The sequence below is a fragment of the Eschrichtius robustus genome, chromosome 9, assembly GCF_028021215.1.
Source record: "Eschrichtius robustus isolate mEscRob2 chromosome 9, mEscRob2.pri, whole genome shotgun sequence".
Lineage (NCBI taxonomy): Eukaryota > Metazoa > Chordata > Mammalia > Artiodactyla > Eschrichtiidae > Eschrichtius > Eschrichtius robustus.
In genome coordinates this window covers 25,179,554-25,202,905 of record NC_090832.1, presented here as the reverse complement: position 1 = coordinate 25,202,905, position 23,352 = coordinate 25,179,554, and the positions used below count along the sequence as shown (strand labels likewise).

General features: G+C 40.5%; 1 protein-coding gene across 3 annotated transcripts in view; it reads right to left on the bottom strand.

The window, feature by feature from the left end:
• Positions 1-3,526: 3,526 nt before the first annotated feature.
• Positions 3,527-23,352, bottom strand: part of TXLNB (taxilin beta) — a 34,370-nt gene continuing 14,544 nt past the window's right edge. The window contains exons 4-10 of one of the 3 annotated variants that reach the window (XM_068551126.1): positions 20,820-21,014; positions 18,864-18,983; positions 15,021-15,095; positions 8,280-8,372; positions 6,085-6,180; positions 4,235-4,837; positions 3,527-3,712 (exon numbers count right to left, since the gene is read on the bottom strand). In XM_068551126.1, the coding sequence (XP_068407227.1) occupies positions 3,527-3,712; positions 4,235-4,837; positions 6,085-6,180; positions 8,280-8,372; positions 15,021-15,095; positions 18,864-18,983; positions 20,820-21,014 (1,368 nt within the window). Of the gene's footprint in view, positions 3,821-4,033; positions 4,838-6,084; positions 6,181-8,279; positions 8,373-15,020; positions 15,096-18,863; positions 18,984-20,819; positions 21,015-23,352 lie in introns of all 3 variants that reach the window. The other 2 variants (XM_068551124.1, XM_068551125.1) reach the window with 2 other exon arrangements.

The window sequence follows — 23,352 nt, the reverse complement described above, 5'->3', positions numbered from 1 at the left end:
GCTCTCATGGTTGATCCAATGATAACGTTAATTTTCAGGTTCAGAAATGGAAATTAGTTAAGCCTTGTGAAAATTTAACCTATATACTCTACTTGCCTACTTACTTCCTAAATCCTACTTGCCAGTTTATGATGGGAACAAATTTTAGAGACCAGAGTTATCATTTTTATTTCATATCTTCTTTTAGTGAATCCTTTACATTTTAATTACTTTCACTTTTTCTAAATACTGGATTTAACTACTGGTTAGAGCAGGGGCTAAGGAAATTTTCCTGAAATGATCTCTCTCCTCGCTATCTCTTAGTCTTATTGAAAAGCAGCTTCAGTTTTGCAACAAACACATAATACTTTCATTATTTAAAAAAAAAGAGCTATTTTAAAAATGTGTATCTCCACCATATGAAAAAGGCAAGGTTTAATTTTTTTTTCATTCTAGCTAAGCAACCCTCTTCTCCAAGCATGCTAGGAAATGCTGCGTTCAAGAAGCCCCTCCTGGATCAAGATGGGTTGGGGAGAGGGAATAAGCAAAAGGCAGAACAGTGGGCCTCTTCCGGTCTTGTTAGAGAAAAGTCTTGAAGCAGGTAGAGAAAGGAAAATAAGCTGACACCTTCTACACTCCCTCCCTTACTCCTCAGAATATTTCTGAGAGGGCACATGCCAGAGAAGTTTGTGGAAACATGGTCTCACGGGAGACTGGAACTGAAGTGTGATAGGTCTGCAGCAGCGGATGGCCAGGCCGAGGAGCCTGGGTTCTGCTCCCTCATTAGGCCTGGGCCGTCACATTCTCTCTCTCTCTCCCTTCCTCCTTCCCTCTTTTCTCTCACTGACCGCACGCGTGTGCACACACCCACACCAAGATTTTCAAAGTGTTCATTCCATGTACATTCTACTCATAGACCAAAAATTCAACCAAGAGAATATAACCACAATCTTTGTTGGGTATTGTTGAAACATAGAAGTAACATAAGTAAAAATAAATATAAGTGAAAAATATTAAAATAAAACCACTACTGGAGCATTTGGGAAGAGAAGTGCCTTTTTAATAAAATACATAAATTACAGTTATTTAATTTGGAAAACACCAATAACTTCAGTGTTTCTGGAAAGTAGACTTGGCATCTCTAGAAATAGTTATATGACCTTGATAAAGAACAGAATTCGTTACTCTTTTGGGTCTTATGAGTCATTGTTATAATTAGTAAGGCCAAAGGACTATAATAAAAACATTCTTTGAATATTAAAATAATTCTCCCAAAGCCTATATTAAGCCTTGCAAATTTCAGGCAAGTTATTGTATCTGAAAATCTGCCCAAGATATACACCATAGTGAGTAATGTGTTGCTATGAAAACTTTTGGATTAAAAAAAAAATGAACTTTGGGTATTAGAATATTTGATTTACTGGATTTTGGCTCCTCTCCTGCCTGTTTCTCTTGCTAAACATTCAGAGTGAGACTTTTCTATGATTATCTAATATTACCCCATTCTTGGAAGTTCAGCCTCTGTAAATAATGGGAAAGGAGACCCTCCTGGATTGTTGTAGTGCATATTTGGCTCTGAATTAAATGAATGTTTAAATAGCTAAGATTTTCAGTTAATGTTGAATTTGGCTGGATACCCTATGGTTATAAAATTTTAAGCCTTTAAAAATACATGGGTTCTCAAATAGCATATGCTTTTTTCCTGATTTTTTTTTCCTGACTAGCATTTTGTTACTACCCTCACTGTCTGCTTCAAACAAATATTATGCAGTTTACAATTCTTATAGCATATGTTTCTGCCTACAAGCACTTTGTGTGCTTTAGCAGACAGCCACATGCAACATTGAAAAATGATTTCTTGGATGAGTAGTAGAGAATCTTGCTTTTAACCATTTTTCTACTTGAGTTCAACTTTTAAGGTAGGGTTGGGTTAGATCTGTTTTTTCCCTCCCTCCCTCTCTCTCCCTTTCCCCTACTTCCCTCTCTTCCCTCCTATTTCTTTGTTGCAGTCTCTCTTTACTCTAGATAGAGTAATTCATGCTGTCAGTATCATTAGAGGTTCTTGTCACGCAATAATAATGTAATACTCATGTAGACAACCCCAGGTGTTTCTAGCTTTTGCATCTCCTAAATCCTCACCTATTTTTCAAGTCATTTTGAGTAGGGACCCACTTGTCCTTTGCTTTGAACTTCTGGCTGTACAGAATTCATCAAAGCAGAAGATGTGTTGGTTTGCAAGCCTCATCACTCATATTTAGACCCTGTGTGGATTTGTTTTGGAAAAATAATAGCCTTTACTAAGCCATAATTGAGATGAGGGCTGAATGTAATTTCCTGCTGCCAAGGAGAGGGTTGGAAAGGAGCAGAAGCTTTGAGAATATAGACTAGGGCAGTGACAGCAGGAGGTGGTGGGGAAACCCTCTGGAGAGAGTGGTAGACAACAGGGAGGCAACTGAAGAGTTGGCAGGGCCAGGTGAATATGCTCTCTCCAGACCTCTAGCTCAAAAGGCGAGGTACCAGAGCACAGACTCTCAGCCTGAGGGCCCTCAATCCCTCCATTCCCAGCTCCCTTTCCCACTTCCAACCCTTTCCTTGCAGGAAGCCGTGAGTGGGCTGCTTCACCACATGAGGGTGTTGCAAGGCAATGGGCCGAGTTGTGTAGGAGAAGCAGCTGCAAGAGGTGAGCAGTCTACTGCTGTGATTGTTCCCCCATTTTTTAGGGCCTCTTTTGGCCATCTTTGTGTCTGTGTGCTCTGTATAGCCTTGCAATCTAACCCAATGCTGTTCTGTCATTTAATCCATTGGTTGAATTTATTGACCTACCACTGGGTTACTTATTTTTTTACTCAACATTATGTAGCCTAATATTTGTGTTCTGAACCTATTTCTAATTCACAGAGCATTAGTCTACTGTAGTCCCAAGTGCAAGTAAGAGATAAATTTTTTGATAAGCATCTAAATATTCTGCATGAGAGAAAGTCAAAAAGAGATGATGATAGAAATGTATGTGTAATATATATTTGCATACATGTGTATAAAATATACACGTGTATATAAGTGCATAAGCACATATATGTATATATTCATACATATACATATACACACACACACAATGTATATAATGTTTAAATGGAACCTGGTCATCCATTACTTACTATGGCACTTATTAAACTCTATGGAAATAAAGCATCACATTTTCAGTATTTATATGTTGTAATGGGAGTCTTTAAACACCAAATCTTACTGTTGATTAAGAAATTGAATTAAGTAACATCTTAATGGCAAATTAATTTAAATTTGCTACTCGTATGTTTTGTTGCCATTTGAGAAAATTATACTATCAGTGTTAAATAGAAAAGCTCCAAATCAGTTATAAATTGAGAACAAATAGCAAAGGCTGAAGGTACTCCGCATAACATTTTAAAATGTCTTGATTCTAAATAAGTCTCTTCCATTAGACGTCCCCAGCCCTTAATGCCTCTTTCAGGAGACAATCTGTTAGGACGATGGAAAGTCAGGAAGAACAGCCTCAGAAGGCAGAGGAGGCTTAGTCGGCTCCTTCCAGATTGGTGTCGGCCACTTCGGGCAGCGGGGGCCCAGCTGAGGCCCCTCCTGGGAGCCCCTCTGCTGCTGCTGCTGCTGCTGCTGCTGGGGGCTGCCTCCTGGGCTCACATCTAGACTCCCCAGCTGGCACGTGCTCTCCCGCTGCCGGCGGCGGGGCACGACCGTCGGCCTCCATCACCCATAGAAAGGCCTCTGCCGGAGGCTCCGGGGCCCGGCCGGAAGCTGCTGCCTCTGGCTTCCGGGGCTGCCCGTCGGCTTCCATCTCCCGTAGAAACGCCTCTGCCGGAGGCTCCGGGGCCCGGCTGGAAAATGCTGCCTCTGGGTTCCGGGGCTGCCCGTGGGCCTCCATCTCTCGTAGAAACGCCTTTGCCGGAGGCTCCGGGGCCCGGCTGGAAAATGCTGCCTCTGGCTTCCGGGGCTGCCCGTCGGCCTCCATCTCCCGTAGAAACGCCTCTGCCGGAGGCTCCGGGGCCTGGCCGGAGAACGCTGCCTCTGGCTTCCGGGGCTGCCCGTCGGCTTCCATCACCCGTAGAAATGCCTCTGCCGGAGGCTCCGGGGCCCGGCTGGAAAATGCTGCCTCTGGCTTCCGGGGCTGCCCGTCGGCCTCCATCTCCCGTAGAAACGCCTCTGCCGGAGACTCCGGGGCCTGGCCGGAGAACGCTGCCTCTGGCTTCCGGGGCTGCCCGTCGGCCTCCATCTCCCGTAGAAATGCCTCTGCCGGAGGCTCCGGGGCCTGGCCCGAAAATGCTGCCTCTGGCTTCCGTGGCTGCGGATCAGCCTGTGGTCCAGCAGGGGGACCATTGCCTTGGGCCTGTGCTCCTGACCCTGATCTGAGGGGAGGTTCTGCCTCGTTGCCTCCCTCCGCCTCAGCCTGAGGACTTGGGGGATGCAGGAGACTCCCTGAATGGCATACTGGGCTCAGAGGGGCTTGTTCCAGCCCCTTGAGGGCCGTGCCGCCGCCCCCTTGAGGACTGCTGACTTCTGTTTGGATTTCTTTGGACGCATCGAGGGTTGACTCTGGACGATGAATGACCATGAAGGCCGCTGCCAGATTCTGCACAGCATTGTGAACACCCTTGGCTTTCTCCGCCTCTGCCTCTTCACCCACAGAGGTATTTGACTCTGGCTCGTCGTCGTCAGAGGTGAGCTGACCTTGGGCATCCTTTTCAGGCATTTTTGTTTCTCTAATTTTTTTATAGAGTTCGTTTCTCTCCTCTTGTAAAGCTCGACAGAGGTTCTCTAGCCTTCCAATTTTCATCACGAAGCACTCATATTCTTTAGCTCTCAATGCTTTCTGTGATTTAAACAGACACACACACTCATAAAACGACATGAAAAGCAAAATTGCCAGGATGCTCTATGGAGACAAGCAAAACCATTTGTCCAGGAATTTGTCTGTGAGGCTCTGACCACAGGGTGGTGGCTGGACAGATACTTGGTCAGGGACATCACTTCTATTTTTGTACTGTGTTGGAGACTCTGGTAGAGTTTTAATCCACATATTCTTTTCTTTAGAAAAGAAAGATAGCAAAGCTTCTCTCTGCTTCAGTCTAGGGCTTTTAAAATCTTATAATAGATGAATTTTCTGCTTCTAAGACTTAGAAGGCATAAGTAGAAGCTTATGGCAAAATGATTGAGAGGGACTGGGTCTTGGCCATCAGCAATGCCTTATCTGTTCTGTAGATAAACTGCTGTATGCTAATCCAGCAACTGTTTAATTTATGTTTATGAATAATAAGCACATCTCTTTGGAATTGGTTGCAATTTGGGATGAATTGTTAGAACAGTAATTATATCCAGAGAAACTCACCACACACTCATTCACGATGCTGCGCGAACTGTTCAATTCTCCTTTTCTCTAGAAATGTTGGTGTGTTTGTGCACGAAATCATCTTACTCCTTCAGCCCCACCTTTGTACTACTCTGTACCTTTTAAGACATTTTTTTTTTTACCACTTCTTTACATGGAGAGGCCTTCACCTGAAAGCCCTGCCTCTCAGGTTAAGGACCATGTATCTTTGCCTTTATGGTCTCAGAATCTCCAGAGCCTGATGTAATATCAGTATTTAAATACCTGTTGGAGGAATTAAACAATATATCTCCGTATCTGTCTATAAAATAGCACATACCCTGGGTGCTTGGGCTAGTGTCTTCTCTCAGTTATGTTCAAATCAACTAATTAATTTATTCTGCGCCTGTTATGTGTCAGGCACCAGGGAAATTCAAGGGCAGGTAAAACACTCATCCTGCCTTTAAGGCATTCACAGTCCAGCAGGTGTGGTGCTGCTTTGGGGACAGCTTTGGCGTCAACAAGTAGGCGTGTGACTTAGGGTCACAACACTATGAGTCTGGACCTGAGACTAAATTACTAAATTGACGTTTGCTCTAATTATTTTTATTACAATATCATATACCATATCCCAGAAAAATTCAGCTCTTTTTCAAAAGTAATTATTTTGTGGTATTAGGCCATAATTATTTTCTGAGTATAAATATATTGACTAGACAAGGGAAGATGAGCAAGGGGAAAAACTTCCTCACCTCTTCAATCATGTCCAACAGAGCTTTGTTACAGTTCTCAAACCGAGCTTTCCACGTGGCTGTGTCCTTTTCCAGCTTCTTCATTTTCTTAGTGGTCTACAAAAATGAGTGTTTTAATGTTAATTCTGAAGAGTTAATGTATCAAAGAAACTGTCAGTTCCGTATGTGACTTCAAGAAAAGTCCTTTCGTTACCAGCTGCTGAAGCAAGCAAAAAATTCGATGTCAAGAAATGATGACTGAGTGGAGAGAGTCATGATTTATTTTTGAATCATCTAGGTCAGTGGTGAACAGACTTACTTGCACCAGACCCAATTAAGGAGAAAGGAAAACTACTTAGGGCCTTTCTGTTTTGTCATTGCTTTTTTTTTTGTTTAAAATAAAAATAGCTTTATTGAGTTCCAAGAATAAGCTTGAAATTTAGATTATTTACTGTACTGAATGGAAGACTATTAGTGAGAAAGTCGGCCTGGCTTTTCAGATGTTAAAATGTTGATAATATCTGGGCACATCTGAGAAGTAGCCACACAAAGGCAACTTTCTATTTTCTCAGCCTTCACATTTGTAGAGTGCAGTAGGATTCACAGAATGTGATTACATGCGTTATTGCTTTCATCCTTGAGACAGTCCCCCAGGGAGGGTTCTAGTTTCACCTCCACTTTATAAACGGGGAAACTAAGGTTCAGAGAGGTGGAGTAGTATTCAGATGAGTTAGCAGAAGAGTAGGGCTGGAGTTATTTCATTTAATGCAACATGTGCAGAGTGCATGCTAGTTGCCAGGCTGGGGCTGGGTGTAGAGCATCCAGAAGTTAATAAAATGCAGCCTGGCTTTTTCAGACCTGAAACTACTCACGTTCCTGGTTCCTGGTTCCTTGCCTGAAGTGAAGGACAAGGCGTGTGTTCAGGTGCAGTTACCCTGGATGAACCACACCTGGGCACTGGCTGCTTCATGCTAACCTGCCTGAGGCTGGGTCTGCTTGGAGGCTAGAGGCTGGGCCCAGACAGTTGGTCCCTGGGCCCTATAGAGATGCTACGTGAGCCTTGAGTGCTTTTTTATTTTGATCATTTCTTAACTGAGTTAAACTTTTAAAAGTCATCAGCCCCTTTAGGAATTTGATGAAATCCATGAGACCACACCTAAAGAAATGCAATATGCATATCAAATTTTTTTGCTAATTCTACTAAAAACCTATAAATGAACTCCAGATAGAAAACTCCTTTAATATTTATTCCAATCTTAAAACTATGTAATTCTGCAATAAATAACAGCATTTTTCCTACTCTAATATTTATTCCAAATTAAAACTCTGTAATTAAAAAAATTTTTTTAAATGGATGGATCCATCGTGGAGTGGGAAAGCTGTATTCATTGTATTTCACAATGAATTGTGAAATTTATCATATTAGTTTATGGAAATTTTTCAAAGAATGCTTTCTACACTTAAAGAGGGTTAATGCCAGTGCCTGTTCAGAAACACAATTCTGATGCTGATTTTATTTTGGGAAGACACTGAATTAAACAAAATGTAAACAGTATGTCCAATAATAATATTAGCACCTCATATTTGTAAAAGACTTTAAAAAGGTTTAAGACCCTTAAAAATACATTAACTTATTTGAACTTCACAATCTTGTGAAGTAGGCAAGGGAACGTTTCTTAATTTATAGATAAGGGGGAAGTTAAGTGAATTGTTCACTGCTACTTGATGAGTAAAAACACACCCAGACTTCATCTTCTCATTCAAGCCCCTGTCCTTTATATCTTATTACATATATTCTCTTCTGAGAAGGATCCTATGAAATGGTATTTTCTACTCGAACATTCTGCTTTTGCATATTTGTATGAAAGTTAATTTTTTTAATCTTTAAAAGATTAGTTTTTAATTTCAGTATAAACAACATAATATTAAATTTCTAGCTCTTATCTTTTCTTTTTACCCTCTCCATGGCCTAGAAAAAGAAAATATTCTTCCTCAGAGTGAAAATGCATCCTAGTGTTTTCGGACTCTTCCTAAGACTAATTCACCAGATACTTACAAATAAAAAAATACAGTCCAAGTCTCATTTGCATGTATAAGTGTTTCATTACTTCATGAAATGCACTGAAATATCTTAGCAAGAGAAAAATGAACCCAAAGGAGTATTGCCTGTCGAACTAGAAGATGTCAGTATTTCGTGGGGGATGAGCAGTACTCACTTTCTCCATTTCCTGTTTGAAGGTGGCAAACACCTCATTGCTTTTTGTCAGTGTGCTCTGAAACTCTTCAAACCTTCCAGAGTAGACAGTAAGCTGTAAACAGGGGAAAGAGTAGATCTGTTTTAGGACTGCTTTCAGAATGCTTCCAGAACAAAACAACATGTCATTGTTTATTATTTGAGAAGAAAAATGATTTAAGGTAATTCTTAATACAATGTTAATGATACGTTCAATTCTTTTTACTACGAGATCAGCCTAGGTCAGTGAGTATGATTGAAGTACTTCTTTAAAGAAAAATGAAATAATATGTCATCACCATTTCATTATAACTTTTACCAACAAACATTTTTTGAGCACTGAACATAAGCACTGACTCTGTGTACAAAAGCATTTAACCTGTAGTTCCTGTTTTTGAGGGACCTGCGCTCCTGACAGGAAGATAATCCCAAAGACAGCTTGATTATAGGACAGTGAATACAAAGTACCAAGTCAGTTAAGTACTGATCAGAGAAGGAGGTGAGTGTGGCAGGTGATCATTTGAGCCACATTTTGTGGAGAAGGTGAGCCTTGAACTTGGTCTTGAGGGAAGCAAGAATGTAGACAAGTATGGGCCAGACATGGACTAGGGTTGCTGCCATTACGCAGGTTGTGCTATTATAAGCAATTGTCATTTCCCTTTTTGACATTGTGGTTTTGTGTATTTATGAATACAGTGTTCTAGCCAACAGCAGTTAATTGTCCCTTTTCAACAAAACTAGTTTATTATACCAATTTTTTTATAGATGGAAATGAGTCTTGAGGAAGAAGTGCCTTTTTCTAATTTGCACCAAAAAAACATCATACGGGTTAGCTTGGGAGTATGGAGAAGAGCCTTTGTACCTCCACATCCTTAATTCCGAGGCTTGTATTTGGGGTAGGAATAGGGCAGGATAGGGAAGGAGAGTGTATAAATACTTGATTGTTACAGTGATACAATAATAAAATCTTGCTTTTGAAAATAATTTTAGGATAGCACGTTTTGAGTGAGTGGAGATTTAATATGGATGATTCTTGTTTACTAACATGGAAAGTTTCCATTTTCAAATGAGACTTTGGTACTCTTGAGTGTCTGGAACAGCCTCAAGTCCTCAGTTGGGTGCCAACTGGCTGATGGTACTTGTGAGACTGTCCTTTCAAAAGCAGAGAAGAGTGACTGACCAAAAGCCAGTAGGTTGGAGAGTTCCCAGTCTTGGGGATGGGAGTTAGAGGCAGTGTGTGGGAATCAAACAACCCCTAGAACCAAGAAAATTTGCTTATCTAGAATGGCTCATTCTCACATGATTCAGAAGAGCAGAGGTTTTACTGCAGTACACAAGAACAACAAAATAACGTAAAACTTTTCATAGGACACAGATTTTCCCAAGTCAAACAACAGCTGACCATCATTTTGAAATCAATCATTAGCACTGTGGGTATGTGATAAAACTTGAGGTAACTCTAGTGGCCTAAAATTTTTCTCATGATTCTTTGGCATACAGATTTAAAAAGACTGGGTAAAGTGTCAGAAGGGAATTCATGGCCAGGAAGGTACCCTAGGGTTTTACACACATAGTGCATAAGACAATACAGCTGACCCTTGAACAACTCAGGGGATTAGGGACACTGATCCTCCATGAAGTGCAAAATCTGTGTATAATTTATAGTCAGCCCTGTGTACTCCCGGGTGCTCATATCTGCAGTTCCCCATCTGCAGATTCAACCAACCTTGGATACTGCAGTACTGTAGTATTTACTATTGAAAAAAATCGACGTGTAATTAGATCAGCACAGTTCAAACTCATGTTGTTCAAGTGTCAACTGTACTTGCTCATTATGTGCAATGCACTCTTGACGTATTCTATTTAATTGTTTCATTTTTTCCCAAAGTACTGGCTGAGATCCACTGAATTGATTTCAGGGTGCATGAATAGGTCAAGTCCCTCAATTTGAGGGTAAGCTCCTTTGGGACTGGCTGCCTATACTGCCCGTGGTCTAGTGGTGTAGGGTGGGGACAGCTACCCCCAGCTGATGCTCTTCAACTATCACAAAATCCATTCATTTGTATTTTTGGCCAAGCCTCCTGTTAACTTCTTTTCCTTACTTTCTCCTCTTTCCTTTTCCAGCTTTTCAGTAATTCCAGCAGAAGTACAGGGGGTTCGCAGATATGGTCTCCTGAGCTGGTCCTCCCAGACCCTCTCCTGCAGCCCTCTAGTTGTAGGCTGCAGACGGGAAGGGAAGGCGTGGGCACGTGTGTGGTCCATTTCACCTGCGCAACCTTGACAGGCTCAACGGGGGCAACCACACCCACCCCGGCCAGCTCTCTCCCCATTCTTTGGGCAAAATGTTCTTTTGGTGTATAAATTGGGCAGATTTTGTTTCCCTTCCCCACGTTTTCTTGTGGCATGGAGAAGACAGATATACCAGAGTTCCAAGGAGTAGTGTCTCACTTCATTACCACCTCTGCCTTTTTTCTGGTGACCATCAACTTTTTCTCTCTTTTCATCTTTTAAATTGGGTAAAATACGCATAACATAAGATTTGCCATCTTAACCATTTTAAGTGTATAGTTCAATATTGTTAAGTATATTCACATTGTTGTGCAAACCAATTTTCAGAACTTTTCATCTTGCACAACTGAAACTCTATACCTGTTAAACAATAGCTCTCCATTTCTTCCTTTTAGTGACTGTTTTTAATAGTCTGCTTTTCTTCCTATTTGACCTCTTTGTCATAGGTGGCAAAACCTGTATGGACTATACTTTTCTCAAGTAACCAACTCTGACACTCTTTATTGATACGAACTAAAATGCACACTTCCTGTTTACTTTATGGATATGTGTTTGGTCATATTTTCCCTCTCACTATTATGCTGACATGATGCATGTTTGATGTGTCATATTCCCTCTTTCACTTCGGTATTTCAGGGAAGCATGGAAGGAACATCCAGAGGTCTTCCTCAGTATTTTTACCAGAGGCAGAAATAGAAACAAACTATTCTAGGGTTAGTAACAGCAACAGTTGCCCTGACATTTCACTTTTAAATGGGCGGAGCGACACACACATTCTTTTACCTGAGCACAAATTTTAATTACAAACATTCATAGCATATATAAAACAGAAATGTGTCCAGGAATTGTCTTAGCCAACTTGGGAGATTTCAATTATAATAGTAATTGCAGAGGAATCTCCTTTCATCTTATATAGATAAGGTGAGGCCTTCTGAGATTAAAGACTATGATTACCCATCTTTAACAGTTGACTCACTGATCTTTCCCCTGGGGTAGTATTTTGTGTCTGTGTTGCTGTGTTGTGTTGGTATTGCTGACTTCCCACATCTACTACCATCTTCATCCTTATTGATCCAATGAACACTCTATTTGTAGCCACAATTGTATCCCATTGATCATCTCTGACATTTACTCTATTGGCTTGGTTTGTATAATTGAAAGCTAGACATCTCTTCCCTAAGTGAGAATCATGCCCCAGATTGGCAAGCTGTTGTCTTATGACTGAAAAGTGACTTCCGCCTAGGAAAACACAATCTATCCTTGATATTTCCTTTGCTCAGACCATAGAAATGGGGACTAAGGCCTCTCCTTCCTACCATCCGACTCCTTTAATTGTCAAACCAAAGGAAGTGTTTGAGTGCTTTGCAAGATCATCTGTGATAGACTTTGTTTTTCAAGGTTTAAACATTTTAAAAATATAATGCTGATATTTTTTAAGAGGAGCTCATTTAAACATTACACATAGGGATTTGGGGCCTCTATATTCTTCGTGATGATTAAGTAATTATTGCAGTTCTGAAAATGCCTTGAAGACAAAAGAGATAGACAAGGGAGGGTCCTTACAGAGAGAGCCACGTGCCATGGAAAGCAAGGTGATGGAGGAAGCAGGGTTATCTAGTTTAGCTGAGTTCTTCAGCTCTGGATATTCTCTACATTCATAAACTAGAGCTGAACATGGTCTTGAGATCGTCTTTTCCAGTGGTTCTTAAACTTTTTTTCAAATAAAGACTTCTTTTGTCTCGTATATCACTATGTGGATCCTTACCTATGAAATAATACTAATATTAGCTCATACACTAATCAGTTGTTAGCATTTTAATTAATATTATTTTTATCACTAGATTGTGAGTTTAATTAGGCAGGGATTTTTGATTCTCTTATTAAGTACTATATTTCTAACATCTAGAACCATGCCTAGCACTTAGATGCTCAATAAATATTAGTTGAATTAATTATGCTTACTATGGGGGCAGGCACTGAGCTAAGTGTTTTTTTTTTTTTAATTGTTGAATGTGTCTACTCTTTTTTTTTAAATTAGTTAATTTATTTATTTTTATTTTTGGCTGTGTTGGGCCTTTGTTGCTACGCGCGGGCTTTCTCTAGTTGTGGCGAGTGGGGGCTACTCTTCGTTGCGATGCGCGGGCTTCTTATTGCAGTGGCTTCTCTTGTGCAGCACGGGCTGTAGGTGCGGGCTTCAGTAGTTACAGCACGCGGGCTCAGTAGTTGTGGCTCGTGGGCTCTAGAGCGCAGGCTCAGTAGTTGTGGCGCACGGGCTTAGTTGCTCCGTGGCATGTGGGATCTTCCTGGACCAGGGCTCGAACCCGTGTCCCCTGCATTGGCAGGTGGATTCTTAACCACTGTGCCATCAGGGAAGCCCTGAACTAAGTGTTTTGAGTGCATAACTTGAAAACAAACTGCATATACTACATATTCATTTTCCTTCTATAAATTTAATCAAACATATGAATAACTGCCATCCATGCTGCTAAGCAAAAGCTGATATAATGTCAAAAGCAACTACATTTTAGATAGTAGCTGCTGCCTTATGTGCTGTTAGGTTTTGGAAATACTGAAAAGTAAAGGGCCTCCCAGAGGTCAGAGGACTCCAGCTTGGGATCATTGATGCATTACAGCATCCTTATTTTACAGACCAGGAAATTTAGGTCCATGGAGGTTTAAGGTGAGCTGCACAGAATCAGACAGCTTCACAGTAGAAGAGCCAGGATTCTGACCCTGGTCCCTGGGCTCGACCCAGTATTGAGGGATGAATGAGGAACACTGGCAAGTCTAGAACCCTGGGTCATACTTTTTCAAACTTGAGTGGGTATAGGTGGGAAATTGGATTACTCCTTTATGTTATTTCACAGGTCATTAAAGACCTAGTTTCTGATACCAGCCAAATGAATCACTCTCTAGCCTAGAGTCTAATGGTATTCATCTATTCTTCATTTAGCATAGAGGAGTAGAGATTGCTTATAACAGATGGAACAATGAATAGCTTCACATACTGCCTTTGTACCCCTGGAGGCTCTGTGCTGTGAATGGGACAGAGATAGAGCCAGAAGCCCTGACTTGCTTCTCTGGACTCTCCCCCCAGCAGCCCCCCACCACTGGACAGTGAGGTCACACCTCCTTTCCCCCCCTGCCTGCCTCTGGTTAGAAAACTGCCACTGCCTGCCACCCACCCCACACTACGACATGATGTGTTCTGTGACTGCCTAAAGGATGACCTTGAGTTTGTAACTTTCGAGTTTAGTCCTTTAACGCTGAGTCGTCCTATTCTATTAATAGTGGAAAAAAATTACGGTTCGTATTTCTATGTAATTAATATTTTAAAACTATTTTGATATATTAGTGGGGGAACAATTCATCATTGCATTTTGTACACACATTGGAAGGGTGTGCTTTAGGAAGGTTAGATATCAAAATGTTATTTATGTTTTTGTCTGTGTAGTGGTATAATTTGTGATTTTAAGTTTCTTGTTTTTCCTACTTTCCTTTTTAAAAAATGAACTCGTATTCATTGAACTTGTTCATTTTTTTTCACAATGAACAAATATTCAGCAGTCAGCACATAAACATTTACAAGTGAATTATTCAAATCTTAAATTAATGCTGCCCAGTTTGGAAGGCTTCTGATTTTCTCGCTTTCTGTGAATTTGCTCTGTGAGATTTTACAGTCCCTTTAGCACTTGGGCATTTCTCCCAGCAGGGGAGCTAGAGCCCCTCTGTGGCAGGATGGCTCTCCTGGAACCTGACCGGGAACGTTTGCCAGGAGGGGCAGAGCCCCAATGGCACCAGAAAGATGGATAGGTCTGGCTTTCCTCTAGAGCCAGCTGTTCCATGAGGCTTTATTTTTGAGCCTGAAATACGAGTTCCCATAGTCTAATCAAAACATACACATAACATCACGAAGCCAAATCAAAATGGTTTCTGACGTCTGCCATCTCTAATCATTTGGCACTGACAAGGCCAACCTCTGATAGCACAAAAACATGGGTGCTGACTCTATTTTTCTAATTTCCTTTTATTATAAATAATGTCAAACAAGTAAGGAAATTTTCAGTATTGACAATTATAGATGGTGCATCTGGACAGTTTACATTTTACCCTTACCGTGACAGGTTAATGGGGGAGGAGAGAGAGGACATATGAACAGGTAGGCGAGGACCTCGCCACCAGCTTATTCTGGTTGACTCTCATTTGTATTGATATGTCAACAGACCTTTTGACTAGAAGTTGTTGGTGCAGAACATTTATTTTTCTTAGGTATAACATTGTACTTTTATTTTTACCTAAAAATAATAAATATGAAGTTATTCTTCATTTCCAACTCCTGTCCCTACTTCCCCTCCCACCGGGAAGGCCTCTTGCAGACTACCTTTGGTTCACAGCAAGGAGGGCACCCCCATGCATTGTTGTCCCCCTACTTCACCTGAGCCTGCAGGACTGTCTCTTGTTCCTTCAGCACTTTGGCCTCAAGTTTCCACTCTGCTGCCTGGTTCAGCAACTGTGAGAAGAGAATGCATGGAAAGACTGTCAAATTATCTTTTAGATTACCATTTGTTGTAACTTGTGTGTAAAAATTACTTTCTAAGTAATCCTCTTAAGTAATTTTGGGGGAACTTTGTAAAGAATCTAAGAAAACTAAGAAAACAACTAGTTTAAAAAGTTTGATTCTCAACTAAAAATTAGTGATTCCAATGGAAAAAAAAAAAAAGAGGAAAAAAATCTCCAGCTCAAGCATGAATCACACAAAATTCAACCTCCCACCAAATTCTGGACCTGTCTGTAGCAATTCTGGCCAACCTGTCATTCAGCCTCTGCTTGAACATTTCCATAATATTCCCACCTGGGGCATTGTTGTGAGTAACTGTTCCTTTATATTAGACCACTGTTCTCCACCATAGTATGCATCAGAATCTTCTCAGGGGCATGTTAAACTGCAGATCCTTCTCAGAGAAAATATGTTAGGAAGTATAGGGTGTGATTAGAATCTGTACTTAGAGCAAATACCCAAGATGGTTTGGATATTGGTGGTCTGTGGATTATACTTTAAGAAACACCAAGTTATTGGTGGTCCATGGATTATACTTTGAGAAACACCAGGTTAGAAATTTGACCTATTACTCCAAATCCTATATAAGGTTTACAAAAGAAGTCTCACCCCTCTCCTATAAGACTGCCCTTCAAATACAACCAAAGCCCTCATGTCAAACACGATCAGAACTGGAACTCATGGGTTAAATTGAAAAAGTCGTTTTAGGCGTAAAAATGGCACATACATATGTAAGACATGTTACTTTAACTTAAGATGTATGTTCATTTATTTATCAATTTTGATGTAGGGCTTTGATCTTTGTTTTGGGTATGGATCTTCTGATTGGAATTTGGAGGGTTTTTGCTTGTTTTTACAAAAATCATATCTATAATATGGCATATAAGATTTATAATTGTTTTAAAACAATACTGCTAGAACCTGAAGACCTAAGATGTTTGTAAAGCAGCTTGATTGGATAATCCTCTAGAGTTTTACAACTTTCTTCCAGTCTTTTACAGTTGCTCACATCTAAGTTGACAATTGTTTTTTTGCTCTTGCCCTACATCTAGGCTTTCAAATCATTAAGCATAGTTTTTTTAAGAAACAACTCCTTCTTTTAACACATATTTCATCAGTTTATGTATCATTCTGTTGATTTACATAATACGAAACCAAGGATAACTGGGAAGAAAAGGTTTGGGAGCAAAGACCCGATTCTTAGTAAGCTCTGTCTTACTTAACATGGGCAACCACGTGCAGATATTCCAGAATGGCTAACTAGCCCCAGGGTTCAGCATGCTATAGCCATCTGTCAGCGTGCTTCCAGAGAGCGGTGAACGTCATGGATAACCTGGTTAGTCAGTCAGGTGGCTGTCAGTTAAGAAGTTTCTATTTTATTTCAAGATAGGCTGATACAAATTTTTTTTTGTTTATTCATGTTGTAAAAAAAGCAAATGTTCATTTTTGCTATCAGAACCAAAAATAATAAAATCATTATTTGTAAAAACTTGGAGGCATCTTTTTTCTTATCCAAGTTAGTCTTGACCTCTCCATTTGTAAAAGGGGGTTGTATATGTCCCTCCATGCCTCCCAGTGAGCAGTGAGGATCAATTATTATAGAAGTGCAATTGACTCACTGTAAGAGAGGTCTGAGGCAGCTGCGGAGTGGAAGACCTGCAGCGCCCCCTCTGGCCATCTGAGCTGTGTGGCTGCAATGTACACGGCCGGCCCCTGCTTGACACACAGGGGCCCTGTTGTGATGGGTGGTTCCCGATGAAGAAGGAAGAAGGAGGCTGCCTGTTCTTCTTGAAATGAAGAACGGCCCCTCCCCTATCCCCCTGCTCTGACTTGATATTTCATCACTTTCAAAAAGAAGTGTCAGAGCTGGAACCCAGGAAGGTAGTCGCTAGCTTTGAAGAACTGAGGGGGACTACCTTTCTTTGACTTGTACCTGCTGTTTTGCTAAATCAGGGAAGGAAAAGGGGGCAGCTTGCTAGTTTCTTGCTAAGGTTGAGTCACTCCGTGTCTGCCCCCCAGCCTCTCTCACATGAATCTTTGCCTAGTTGTTCCTCTGTCATGCCTCATATATTAAATACCAAAGGTACTGATATTCTGTAGGAAGCATATTTTACCTGAGAGTAATTACATCAACAGTGGAGTATCTGTTTTCTTGGATTCTGAATAATAAATAAATGCTTTATTTCTTACTTTGAGAGCTAGGTTGTAGATGGATTTAATAAATTAACCTTTTTATTAAGAGCACATGGACATCTGATTTGAAATTATGCAACGTCCACCAGGTTATGTTCTCCAGAATTCATCCTTTTGTTGTCAAGTTTGAAAACCGAAGTTTAAAAAAAATTACTATTCTAACAAATTGAAATGATTGTAGTCTGATTTTAGGTAAATGCAGAGCTTGTGATCAATTGTTAAATGGCTACATTTGAACGACTGGTCCATTGACTGTGTCAAATCTCTCTCCCCAGCAACACACATGTGCTTTAACTCATGCCTCTGAAACACACCTCTGAGTGTGATGTACTATCACAGAGCTTGGGCTTTGGGGACAGATACACTGGAGACGTGACCAACACATCTTGGTCACTTAGCAGTGTGTGACCTTATACAAGTCACATATCCTTTTTGAGCCTCAATTCTCTCATCTCTTTTGGAGTGTTTGGGGTTAATGAGATGTCAGTAAAAGCCACCACTCAGTTTCTTAAACCAAAAACTCAGGAGTCATCCTTGACTCCTTCCTTTCCTCACTGTCACCATCTTCCTGTTCAAAGCATTGCCTGTTGGTTTTACATTAAAAACATAACTTTTATCCACATCCAGCTCTCCTTCTCCACTGCCACCTCCCCAATCCAAGCCGTCATCAGATCTTGCCCAGATTGCTGCCTAGCTCTCTTCTTGCTTTCTTGTCCCTCTTTAGTTCACTCTCCACCTACGAGCCAAATTCAGCTTTTACAGATGCAAAGCAGATCATGTCACTTCCTTTGCTAAAACTACCTAGTACTTTCCCATTATATTTAGAATAAAATCCAAACTACATTTCAAGCTTACAAAGCTGTACAATCTGGCCCCTGTTTACGTATACAATTTTATTTTGAAATTTTCTCCCACTGGGTCAACCTGCTTTTGCCACCCTGACCTTTTCCAATTTGTGGAGGATGCCACACTGGTTCCAGCATTAGGATCTTTGTCTCTTCTACAGACATTGCTGCTGGAGACCGCCTCTCTGACTCCCTCTTATCAGGCAGGGTGCAGCTCAAGCGTCCTCCTCTCGGTAGGCCTTCCTAATCACCCAGTGTAAAGTAGGTCCTCTCCTTCTGCCCCATTCGAGGTTCCTCCTTACTTCCCTAGTAGCACTTACTATTATCTGAAATTATCCTTCCTTATTTGTTTTCTTGTTTATTGCATCTCTTTCCAGTTAGATTCATGCTGGAGTGTGGCCTTCTCCTTCTTGTTCACCGCTACACCCCAGCACCTAGAAGGGTGCATAGCTCATGAAAGGTGTTTGAAAAAGGTTTGGTGAATGGATGCGTGAGTGTTTTAGGTAAAAAACAGTGTAGGTACAGTATTTCCTACTGGGCTAGCCAATTTCATTCTCCAGGGAAGCTTAGGCTCTTTCTCCATCAGTCTAGTGCTCTATGACCATTGTCAAAAACAACATTCTCAGGGGTTCTCTGACCCCAAGGCAGACCAGACAAGCACACAGACTCAGGTGGTAAGTACATATTCCTTTTCACGTTTGTGTCGCTCCTCTGCTTCCTTCATCATTTCTTGCGCCTGCTCGAGTTTTGCATCCACCAGCTTCTGCTGCAGTTCTCTGTGTTTAAATATTTTGTCCAGGTGCTAAGGAAAAATAAAGTGCACATATCAAGCTTGACTTATTATTGGTGCTGAAAAAAATGTAAAAAAAAAAGTAATGTTGACATAAACACATATTCGCTGGGTTTTAAGATTTACAAAAAAAAAAAGAGGGGAATAAACGCATTGGCATCGCTTATGGTTTTATATGAAAGTCATAAATTGGTGGAGTCCCCTGCGTTTTGCACTACACAAAAGTGGCTGCAAAAGGTGGAGGTACCAGAGTTCAGCAATGCTAACTCCAAAAGGCCCTAACAGTATTTTTCTAAATTTGGTAACTATTAGATACGGCGCTAGTAATTATGCTAGGCAGCACAGACAATGATGTATGTTGCAAGGGCTACAGCACTATCACTTGGTATTTTGGCCCTTTCTGTGAATATAAAGCCACTTTTAATCACAACATTAATTCAGTTTATCATGGTGAATTCTCCTCTACATGCTTGCCTCAAAGGGTGGTGAGGAAGCCCTGAGGTAACAGCCTGTGGCCTTGGGTCTGGGACTGAAACAGGAGCCCCTGACGTCAGCTCTGTTTCTCTGGTGGGCAAGACAAGGCTGAGGGTCACAGGTGAATTGACACGCAGATGTGCTACTGCCTCCTCCATGCCTTTTGACCTCTTGACTACCTTGGTGAAGAGAAACTTCCAACTCTACCTCAGTGTGGAGAATTTCTTGGTCATTAGGAGGTCCCATTGGCAAGAGGACATGTGGAATTCCATCCTTGGGCCTTACCTAGAACCAGTCCTAGGAATATACAACTAGTCTACCAGGCCATTCCCATATGAGATCTCTCTGAAGAGTATGGACATTTTCTTTTTAGCTCCTTCCCTTTTGTTTTCTCCTGAACCTCCACTTCGGAGCAGGATTGATCTTCGTGACAAGATAAAATGGTAGCATGGCATTATGGCTTACTGTGAGGAGTTTCTTGATTTACCTAACTGCTATTACTACCTTCTATTGGCTCAGTTTTTTTCTTGATAAAACCTTAGCATGTTGCCAACAGGGCTACTTTGACTATGTTATATTACATTTTAAGGCAGATATTTAAAATTTGGGTGGGATGGGAAAAGGGATATGATATATCAAAATCCTGAGGGGGCATCTGGAGTCTTAAAAACATATTGAATATTAAAGTATAATTTTGGAATAATAAAAGATCCTTATAGTCCCCCTAGTGTAAACCATTGACAACAAAACTCTTTGGCTTTTGTGTCTGTGGATAAGTGATTGAATCTCGTAGCCTCTGCTTCCCATCTATAAAATGTGGATAATATGTTATCATCTGGTGCATAAGATTATTGAGACAATTAAATGACATATTGTATGTAAAGTATAATACTTAGCACATTGCCTGGCACAAGCTAAGCATAAATAATAATGCCTTTATTACTATAATTACTATATATAGTAATATTTTATATATTATTTGATTGTGGGGTGTATACAATGCAGACTTTTAATTTAGATGACATAGTAATTCTTAAGAGGGAGTGTGTGAGGTATTTCTTGGTTCTGTAGAGGGAGTTTCAAAAGGGCTGAGAAATACTATTTTCAAGAATAACTGTGTTCACAGCCCACCACTTTCTATTTGTTACCTTTGCTTTGCAGTGATTCCAGTTTTGAAGAAATCCTGTATGACTTTCAGCCAGGTATTTTGTAATACCGTCTGTTTTTATTTTGGCTAGTAAAAGAAACCCAATCCTAAATATTAATCAATCGAGAGGGCTGGCCATAACTTTGTCATTAACCAAGTTCCCCACCTTCACACCCCAGATCCGGTTTTACATGCAGTGCTTCTAAGTTGTTTGATGTGGTTCTCACCTCCTCCCTGAGCTCATACTGATCAATGATGCTTTTCAGTTTCTCTGCGAGCTCAGTGTTCTCCTGACAGAGCTTCATATTTCGCTCACTCTGCTGCTCGATCTGGGCCTGGATATCTGTGAGGGTGCTCTGGAAATGACTTGTGATCTCCTTCCTTTTCTCTTCTTCCTCACGTGCCCTCTGAAGGGTTTCCTCCTGTGGATAGAAAGCAAACTCTTTTGTTATGCTGGTTTACACGCACCAGGGTTTACAGAACTCAGGGTTTGGTCAATGAAAGATTAGTGTGCAGGGTAAGAAGGATGTTTTTCCTCAGCTCTCTAGAGGTAACATTGCTCAGCCCCAAAATAAATGTTGGAGCAAAGGTTTCAGTTGTGAATACACGGTCACTCAGAGCAGGTGCAGCAAGGGCCTTGAATTTGATAGTTGGTGATGAATAGGCTTGTTTTAAAGACAACAGGTCCCCTGTTGAGTAAATAAACTGCAGGGATTTCTAACAGACATGCGGCCCTAAGGTTCTGATCTCTTGGCTGTAGCCTGGAAAAAAAGGCCACTTGGTTTTACTGATTGATGGGACATATCATGTGTTCCTTTGCTTTGGTATAGAAAGAACAATAGATCTTATGCCTCTATAAAAATGATGGCATATTAATCACATAATTGTATTCCTCAAGTTTTTAAAATATAAGTGATCACACTATAAATTTTCTTTTAGTTAAAAAAAAAAACTTTCATCAAAAAGCTTGAAAAGGAAACTAAGATAACCGTAGATGAATTACAGCAATTCAAGAATGTAAAAGGAAATCTTAGAAAATATGCTGGATATTTTTTTATATATATAAATTTATTTATTTATTTTTGGCTGTGTTGGCTCCCCGTTGCTGCACGTGGTCTCCCTCTAGTTGCGGCGAGCGGGGGCCACTATTCGTTGCGGTGCACGGGCTTTGTGGTGGCCTCCCTTGTTGCGGAGCACAGGCTCCAGGCGCGCAGGCTTCAGTAGTTGTGGCTCGCGGGCTCCAGAGTGTAGGCTCAGTAGTTGTGGCGCACGGGCTTACTTGCTCCACGGCATGTGGCATCCTCCCAGACCAGAGCTCAACCCATGTCCCCTGCATTGGCAGGCGGACTCCTAACCACTGCGCCACCGGGGAAGTCCCCTATGCTGGATATTTGTTGAAGGAACAATCATCCAGTGTGTCACATAGGGTTATTGAAATGCTCAGTGTAAATTTTGAATTTGAAGGCAATATTATGTTTCAAATCTTCTTTAACTCGAAAATGAAATATCTAATTTTCCCCTCTTCTACTTTGTTAACATTTAAGAATTGAAAATTAACTTTTATATCATTTCCGTTCTCTTTTCTCCTAAATCAAAAGTCCCCCTTCATTGCTAACTGCTAACAATGTACCCAAATTTTCCCCATATCTATATTGAGAATTATTTGCATTGTACTTATTCCTCTCATTCTTTTAAAATAAAAGGGCTTAATCTTGCTACATCATACCAAAGATAGAGATACTGCTGACAAGTGATACAGACATTTTAGGATTCCTTTAGTTCTGATTAATTGTTATTATGAAAGCTTGCTTCATTGTTGGCAAGTAAAATTATACTGCATTTAGTTGCCTACCATGATCAAATTATGTAACAGGATTTTTAAAAAGAAATGCTGATTGAAACAGAAGTAATTGTGCAAGTCTTTATTATGACAGTAGAATAATGTGATCAAAATAAAAGTTGATGCTGAAAATACATGCTCTGGAAATATTTTAATTTATCATTACGTATCCCCTTTCTTCTACAATATTTGCATATTTTCTAACTCTAATATGACTCCTGATATCAGAATCATAATTTATTCATGGTATAAACATTTATTGAGTGGAAATTTCTTAGGGATATTGTAGAAGAAATCTACCTTCCTAATAATCTGAAGAAATTAACTATCGAAGATGTTATTTCCCTGAACTTTGAATGCTAACACTTACTATATGTATTTCACTAAAAGTGATTTTGGTGTCTGTTAAGAGCAGTTGAATATACATGTGATAGTGATTGTCTCCTTATTGTTCCCGATTGGTTTAGAAGCCAGCAATCTCCTAGTCGTATAATTATACTCCATGATCTGAATGTCATTTGCATTTATAACTATTCCATCCATGAATGAATGAGTAAATGAAAGGACCACCCCATGCTACCCAGCAAGTCTGAGTTTTTCACTGGCCACTGGCTAGAGAAAGAAGGTATGGCTGTTAATATGGCATTAAACACACGTCAAACCATCGTAGCACCCAATCCTGGCCCACAGAATGGCGTCTTGCATTTTACATTACATTGTTTTTCAATGAGAGAAAAATAAATGTACTGCAATCATAAAATTTGAGTCCACTGGTAAAGAAAATGCAATCATTTGGACAATGTCTGAGATAAAATTTTCTTTATCATGCACAAAATTCAAAGTGAAAATTAATAATGCAAAGAAAATTGAGGGACAAAATCTGAAATAACTAAGAAAACTTTTCAAGCATCATTGTGCAT